Below are 8304 nucleotides of genomic sequence, written 5' to 3' on the forward strand. Positions count from 1 at the left end.
ATGGTTCAAACAAGAGATTGCCAGCAGATACTTCCTCAAAGGACAAATAATTAGGGATATAATTTGACTAAAGACTTAATACTATATTAGTTAAAAATATAGTTAACACCAGTTAATATCCCCCACAGAGTATTAGAAAACTTATAGGAACAGTGTTTTTGTTTATATTTCTACATTCCAAAACTAATTTATATAAGTGGATCTACCTGGACCACTAGCCAATATAAATGAATGTATTTTTTAAAGAATGTGTTTGAATTTTATAGTCTAAGATTTTAGGTCAGGTCACTGGACTTGAGTAACACTTTCAATGCAGATGATAATTAACCACAGGAAGAGAACTTCAAATAAATACATAATTTTTCTATTTCATCTTTGTTCTTCACAAACTACAAACAACAGTCAATGCTGTGCTCCCTGATAGCACTTTGAATTAATGGTTTAAAAAAAAAGTCAAAATAAGATAGAAAACACACAATGTGAGATAGGACTTAGATCAAACATGATTGTATTTAGTTTTTCCCTACCCACTGTAGCAATTCTGAAAGCTATATTTCCCCAAACATTATATACTGCAAGAATAGTATTTTCAATCTTGCTTTTTTTTATTTACTTAAACTGTACACAAATGTAAAATATTTTAACAGCAAATCTATGTGAAAATTGTTTGGTTTTAAATTATTATGAAACAGAACCTAAAAGGTACTTTATTAAATAAACATAAAATTGGGGATTTAAGGATGCACTTCTCCATTCTACAGTTGTTTTCTTTCTACATTCTGTGTGCGTATGGTATAGAAAAAAACATTGAACTGAATAAACGAAATCCATTTGTACCCTGAAATAATTGGCAGGCCACCCAAGGGATTGCTCAGAATGTCTACATCCTATGTGATGGCCTAGCCATCTAATAAAAATCATAACTAATATGTTGGCCTCTTTGGTTCCAAAATTATGTATAATACATTTAACTGTATTCATTTTTGCTGCTATAAAAATAACTCTTTTTTTTCAAATGGCAGTTTTTGACTAATCATGCAACTAAATCAGTGCAAACATTAAAAGCAATCATTCGCTTAAAAAAGAAGCAAAAGATTTCATTTCAAGTATAAAAAAATATAAAAAGTCATTATTTTAAGTCCAGTTTCATCTAATATGGGTCAACACTTTAAATTGCATAGCTCACGTGGCACTTGTTTAACTAGATGGTGAGCCACAGTAAATGCACTGTCAAGTACCACTTCTGAAGACATGGATGGAGATCAGCAACTGTTACAGAGTAGGCCTTCAAGATGTTTTGCAAGTGCTATGCTGGATCGGTGTTTTCAGATCTTCTTGGCCGTTGTAGACATCTCCCGGTGAGGAAACCGAAAGCATTCATTCTCCTCCTTTCCAAGACCAGTTAAAACTGCTCCTCTGCAGATACTAGGTGAAACACTGGGAGCTCTGATCGGTGCATGCATCCATCCATCATGTCACTTCCGCTTTGGGGGACCACTGATAGGTTCATGGGCCACAGAGGACTTGCTTGCCCGGCCCCAACCAGTCCTGGAGGAAGGCCCCATCCAAGAATACAGACTGCAACTTGGAATATTCTCCCCCCAATTTAGAACAGTTCAGATTTTTAACTGAAGGTTAGACCGGGGAGAAAAAAGTCCCTTTTCAGTTTACACAACTGGCATATTGATCTATGGAACTCCTTCTGCGATCAGTTAAAGCATCAAATAATGTGTCTCCCCACCACCCCCCCAAGCCCTGTCTCCACCCCCTCCCCACAATCTCATTTGGGTGACAAGTCAGGGTACAGTGCAAAGTCACACTGTTTTTGCCTCTGCATTACTGTCTCTGTCTGACTGTATTCTCTCGGAGCCTCCCTCTCTTTTTCTGGAAGGGCTTCAGGAAGAGACGAATATCTGTGATTCTCAACATCACTGAGCCTGAACCGAGAGAGGAAGCCATCACCTTCAGCAGCAGGTAGAGCCTTAAAAGGTGACAGTCACTCTTACAGAAACACATAAGGAAACGTAGCTCCTACTGCACCCCCCCAACCCCCGCCTCATTCCCTCTCTCCCCATCGTCCTCGAGCGCTCTCTCTTTGTGCTTTTATGTGAGCATGGAGAACTCATTTCAGTTCAGCTTGGACAGCTGGTGGGAATAACGGCTGCTTACCCATTCGCTCGGACTGACAGGCGTTTTTAGATAGGTTGCCATTTGTCACTGTATCCATTTGCTAGTATTCTGGAAGCTGCTCAGTGGGTGGCTGTGTGTGTGGCTGCGTGTATATGTGTGTGTGTGTGTATGTGTACATGTGCATTCTAAGGTATTTCATTTCATTCATGGGTTCTCTTTTTTTTTTTCAAGCAATGGCAAAATTTAAATGTCCAAGATTCACAAGCCGGCACCATCTTTGCACCCCAATGAAACGGCCAGACCCAACTCTCCACAGTGACTTTTGTCAACGCCGACGTCTGCAAGGATCTAGTCTGGGAATGTTCTCCCCCCACCCCAGCTTCCCCACCCCTTAAATCAAGCACAGCCACATTCTTCCACAATCATATTGGGAACGTCCCTCTTCACAATGTTGTATTCATCGTCAAAGTACAGCATTGACATTGTGCTGAGTTTGGTTGGAATGCAACAGGAGTTCACGGTCCCTGGGTTCAGCCCTCGCATTCGGTACTGATTCACCACAGCGGTGTGAAAAGAGGAAGCTGACCCTGGGACTCCGGCCAAGTAGGCCGGGCAGCTCCCTTCACAGTAATTCCCATAGTAACCCGTGGGCGCAATGATCCAGTCATTCCACCCAATGAGTCGGAAGTCAATAAAAAACTGTTGCCTGCAACAGAGATTGGTCCTGCCGTCACACTCCAGCCCCCTTTTTCGGATCCGGTGCTTGTTGTCTGCCAGTCTAGCCTGCACTACCAAGAAGGGTCGGTGAGATTCTTCCCCAGGGTCCACAAAGACAGGGACCACAGCAAGCTCTTCGCAGCCCTCACACTGCAGCTCCAGGTTGAGCCTCCTCTCCCCTTTCTCAAACAGGGCCTGAATCGCCTCGGTCAGGGGGAAAGTGTGCCAGCCACTCCTCTTGAGATCTACCTTCTTCTCCACCACATTCCACTTGTCGTTGCGGTCCAGGTCCTGGAAGTACACTTTGACCCGAACTTTGCGCCGGTTACCTTTCTCAAGGACATAAGGGAGCAATTTCAAGTATAACCACAGGCTGGCTTGCACCACAAACAGATTCTGGTTGCCTTCGTTGGAGATAAAGAAATACAGGCGGACCCTGGAAGAGGCAAGGTCATCTGTAGAGAAGGGGAAACACACTAAATTAATCCAAGAAGATGAGGCAAATGGAGGAAATTCAGACAACTTTTTTTTTTCCTGAATGATGCTAGAATGCATGTTCACCAAACAGCTGGAAAAAGTTAGTGACCAGAAATACTGTTCCCAAGCTCCAGTATCTCTAAATGTATCCTGGGAGAGGCAGAGAAAATAATTTCCCATTGAGAAATTCGTATCAGGTTAGAGCTGGAGGGTCCAGGCCTATAAAATCCTGCCTCACCTCTCTGGGGCCAGGGATCCCTGGAGACAGATTGTCAGGCCTCAAAGCTAAACAGAGGAACTTGTAAAGATGCCAAGATCTTAACAAGTTGTGATGGGTATCTGTGAAATCTGAAAAACAAAACTAGGATTGCACGGAGGTTCTTTGGGTGGGTTGGAGTTTTGTTGTGTTTTTTTTTTTTTTTTTAAGTTAGGGCATTGCAAAACAGACCTCAGCTACCTCCTCTTTTTACTGGAGTCTGTTTACCTAAGAATGATCCAATACCTGGTGAAACCTCCATGGCAAACAAACCATCTCTGCTCTGATTTTCAAGCCCTTGGAACATGTGTTTTTTGAGCTGCTAGTTACAGTCCTCATTACAGATCAGTTTTAGGGAAAAGGACAATTCAGCCTTGAAAACTGGTCCAGTGCTTTGGCCAGACCCTGACTCTTAGGTAATGGATATACTCAAAGTCTCTAGGGGGAAAAAAGGGCTGATTTGTTAGTTTTCTCAATAATTCAGCTCTATGAGCAAAGGACTATGCCAACTGATAGGTAACTCATCTCCCATACTGCATTTCAATTACTTTTCCTCTCTGATGGCTTCTACCTTTTTTTTTTTTTTCAGTAAGGACAAATGAAGCAATTGTGTAGCGACTATACAGTATTATCACACATACCACAACCCCTTTACCCCTGCCCCCAGTCTTCTCCACTTTTCCTGACTTGCTTCTTTAATAACACTGACATCCACCGTTAGAAACCGGGAAAGCTGCAGCCTTAAAAGCTGAAACTGGATGAACTGCCTGTGACCGGAATATGTTATTTATAACCCAAAAGGTCCATTCTATGAAATGGACCAGAAATATCATAACCCCTACTGTCCTTTTGTGCTATCAGGATTAAAGTTTCATGGCAAAGGGAATAGATAACATTTCCACCTTGGGCCCCAAAGCTCCTTTTAATCTAGGTCCTCTAATTATGCATCATACTTTCAATTACTACTGCAGATGGCAGAGAGAGCCCTGTATTTCCAAATGGTAACCCTCTCAAGTGATTTTTCTTCCTTTTTTTTTCTATTCATGTTCATGCAAAACTTTTTAATCCCTCTGAGTCTCCCCCCACCCCCAAAAACATCTCAAACAGATTCTGGCTGCTTATTTGGGAAATATTCATTTCTATTTCAGAGAGATCTCATTTAGGGTTACTTAACTGCCTTCCTGTTACAATGCATCTCTCATCTGCTTCCTCTGGAAGTACTCTCTGTATAAATATGATCTAAAGGGTGGCACAAAAGCAAGCCAACATCATTCGTGTCCTGAAAAAAAGCAGCAGAGCCAAAGCTACTTTTATAACAGGGCCTTTTTCCTCTTCCTTTTAATGTACTGAAGTATCTTCTTCTCTGATTTTTACATGTAATCAGTTATAAAATCTGGGGCCCCAAACAAAAAAAACATCAGAAAGGCCCCTTGCCCTTTGTTAACAGCAAAATAACCGTATTCTAGCCAAGAGGTATCCCCACACACTCCCTGCAATGCAGGTGCTGATTGGATAGTATTTATGCTTTTGCTATTGACATGTATCTATTTATGGATGTATCTTTATCTATATAAATTATGGGACCTGTTGAAAATGTATTTAAATGAAGTAGTTTTATGTTTCTGTGAGTAACTAGACTATGTTATCAGTATAACTATACACAGGTCTTGCAATTACAACCCAGACTCCAGAAATACTAGTATTCGTGGATGATATGCAATTGGAGTACTAACACACTCATAACATCCACGTATGTCAACAAGAATATATATCCCACTGTAAGCCTATCTTCCAATCATGAGAAACACAAACATTAAGCAATCAGTGAACAAGAATACCAATAGATAGGGCCAGATAGCTATTAAACATGGGGTAGCAGACAAGTAAAAAGATGTATATTACTTGCATTCACATACACAAGATGAAGACATCCACAGAGAAAAGTGAACACAGTAAACAGGTAGAAATGGATATATATATGTGTGTGTGTAGATAGAAAGAGAGATAGATAGATAGAGCGTGCCTAGAGGAGGGGTGGGTGAAGACAGACTAGGCAATTCAATAGGAAAGAGAGAGCACTAGCAATGATTTTTTAAAAATAATAGGAGTATAGAAATGCAGAGCTAACTTGGAAAGCCATAGAGTCAGTGAGATAGATACACAGATAAATGACTAAGAAAGGTAGATTGGTGAATGAGCCTGACAGATGATAAACGATTGACCATTTAAATGAGGGATTGTGGCTGGAACACGGGGAGGGCTGCACGAGAGATGACAGATGAGCGAATTAATTAGAGATGCAGCAGGTGGAAAGATAGAGTTGGGGGTCAGAAAAACATCAAATTAGGTTGGAGAAGAAACGGATGGACGTATTGATGAGGGAAAAGAAGGAATGGAAGCCAGGAGGCAGGAACAAGGATAAGGGACCGAAGGGGCAATGGGGAAAGCTGACCAAGTGCAGGGACAACGATGGTCCCCACCCACCTGTCTCCGCGAAGCTGATGATCTCTGACACCTGTTCCTGGCCATCTGAGCCCGAGCTGGCATGCCCGTCGAGGTGCGGGATCTCCATTCGGCCGTCTTCCCGCACCTTTCCCGCATGCAGCTTGCGCAGGGCGGTCACCATGGCGGCCTTGGGCACCGCGTGGGTGATGTTGGGGCGGCCCCGCATCTGCAGCCGACTGAGAATATGCCGCTTCACAGCCTCTAAGAAGTCGCCGTCCACTTTGCCCGGCTCCTCTGGGCGCCTGAAGCCACACGACGTGCAAGTGTCTGGGGGAGCGCCCTCAGCTCCCGGTGGGGCCGCAGGGGAAGGCAGAGGTGTCGGCGAGCCCCAGGCCTCCGGACCCAGCCAGCCAGCTACCAGGAGCAGAAGACAGGCGGCTCCCAGCGCCCTCCCGGGCAGCCCGTCCATGGTGCGCAAGGAGGGCGCAGAAAGGGAGCCAGGGATACAACGCGCGCCCTCCCCCGCCCCCCAAAGCTCTGGTCCTCTTCCCCTCGCTGACTGCTAAGAGCCTGGAGTGGAGGTCTGGGGTTTGGGGGGGTGGGGGAAGGGGAAGGCTGCTTAGGGTTGGGGGTAGGGAGTATGTAGCCTCGGCGGCAGTTCTTTGCTTGGGGAGGAAGGGGAGGAGGACGTGGGGAGAAGCGAAGCGAAGGAAAGCGCGCACGGGAGGAACCCGGGGCGGGGAGGGGAAGGGGGAGGGGGTGAGATGGAGGGAAGGCAACAGATCACGGGGAAAGGGGGGAAGGGAAGCGAAAAGAGAACCGGGCTGGGGCTTCAGGGAGGGGAAGCAGCGGCCGGAGCAGCCCCGGGACTGGAGGGGGAGATAAGGCGAGAAGAAGAGGGCAAGCAACAGGGGTCACATCCAACTAGATCCCTCAAAGCAAAACAAAATCTGCAGCTTTCTCTTCATTTCTCTTAGGATTTGCCACCCCTGCAGTCCTCGTTTAAAAACAAAACAAAAAATTAAATTTAAAAAAATAAAGAAAAAGAAAAAAATTATTTTAGTCCGAAGTCGCCAAGGTGAGGTGAGAGGGCTTAATTCAACTTGGAAAAGAAAGAAGGCATAAAATGTTCCAGCACCGTCTCTGTGCTGTAGCGGGTCCCCAGAACACACACCTGAGCGCCCTCCCAGCAAAAGAAAACACAGTTTCTCCTCGAGGCAGCCAGTGCTGCTGCCGAGTCGTGACTCGCTGGGCTCCGCTTTATAGGGAGGCGCCGGGCACCCTGTCCTCTTAGCCCTTGCAGCTCCCTTGACGCGTCACGCAGCCAAAGTTGTCTTTAAGAAAGAAAAAAAAAAAAAAAAAGATCACATCAACGAGCGACCCTCTTTCTCACTCTGCCTCTCTTCCTCTTCTCCCTCTGGATCGTTTATTTGTTGGTGATGATGGTGATGGTGATGATGGTGGTGATTTTTCCCCCTTCTTCCTGTCGCTGCGGCGGAGGCGGTATTTTTCAGATCTGGTGTCTAAAAGTCTCGCAATGCCCTCAGTGTGTGCATACATACACATACATATATACAAACACACAGAGAGAAAGGGAGAAGGAGGGGGGGCAAGACGGAGGAGAGGAGAGGAAAGAGCTCAGTCCGAATGCAGCAGCTGCGAAATGAAAATCCTCTCTCGGTCAGATGAGTTCTTCTCTTTTGCCCTCTCTTTTACTCTCCCTTTTTTTTTTTCTCCCAGGGGGAAAAAAAGCAACACAATCGCCTTGCGTGCGTGTATGTGTGTATTTGTATGTGCTGTGTATGCGTGCGTCGCTTATAGACGCTGGCCAAAAAAAAAAAAAAAAAAAAAAAAAGGCTTTGCGTTGCAGTAGTGGATGGTGTCTCTCCTCTCTTCTGATTCTCCACACCCCCCCCCCCCAGGAGGAGGAGGAGAAGGAGGAGGAAGAGGAGGAGGAGGACGAGTAAAGGAGGAGGAGGAGGAGGAGGATTAGAGGAGGAGGAGGAGAGGAGAGGGAGGAGGAGGAGGAGGAGAGAAGAAGGAGGAGGAGGAAAGAAGGAGGAGGAGGAGGAGAAGGAGGAGGAGGGGGAGGAGGGAGAGAGGAAGGGAGTCAGAGAGGGAGGGAGTCAGAGAGGCTGTTCAGGTTGGTGTCCGTCCTGCTTGCCTCCCCCCCCCACACACACACACATATATACATATACACAATACACAACACACATACACCTTTGGCTTCTTCACCCTTCTCGCTTTTTAAAGGAGAGAATCAGCGAGTCAATGCC

At 45.3% G+C, this 8304-nt stretch overlaps 1 protein-coding gene across 1 annotated transcript; it reads right to left on the minus strand.

Annotated features, from left to right (window-relative positions):
- Positions 1–491: 491 nt before the first annotated feature.
- INHBB (inhibin subunit beta B) lies at positions 492–7978 on the minus strand. Its single transcript, XM_051985728.1, has 2 exons — positions 6065–7978; positions 492–3302 (listed from the first exon to the last, which is right to left on the minus strand). Exons 1-2 carry the CDS (start codon positions 6492–6494, stop codon positions 2527–2529), a joined length of 1206 nt encoding a protein of 401 aa, XP_051841688.1. The 5' UTR covers positions 6495–7978; the 3' UTR covers positions 492–2526.
- Positions 7979–8304: the final 326 nt, after the last annotated feature.

This window comes from Antechinus flavipes, chromosome 3 (genome assembly GCF_016432865.1).
Source record: "Antechinus flavipes isolate AdamAnt ecotype Samford, QLD, Australia chromosome 3, AdamAnt_v2, whole genome shotgun sequence".
Taxonomy (NCBI): domain Eukaryota; kingdom Metazoa; phylum Chordata; class Mammalia; order Dasyuromorphia; family Dasyuridae; genus Antechinus; species Antechinus flavipes.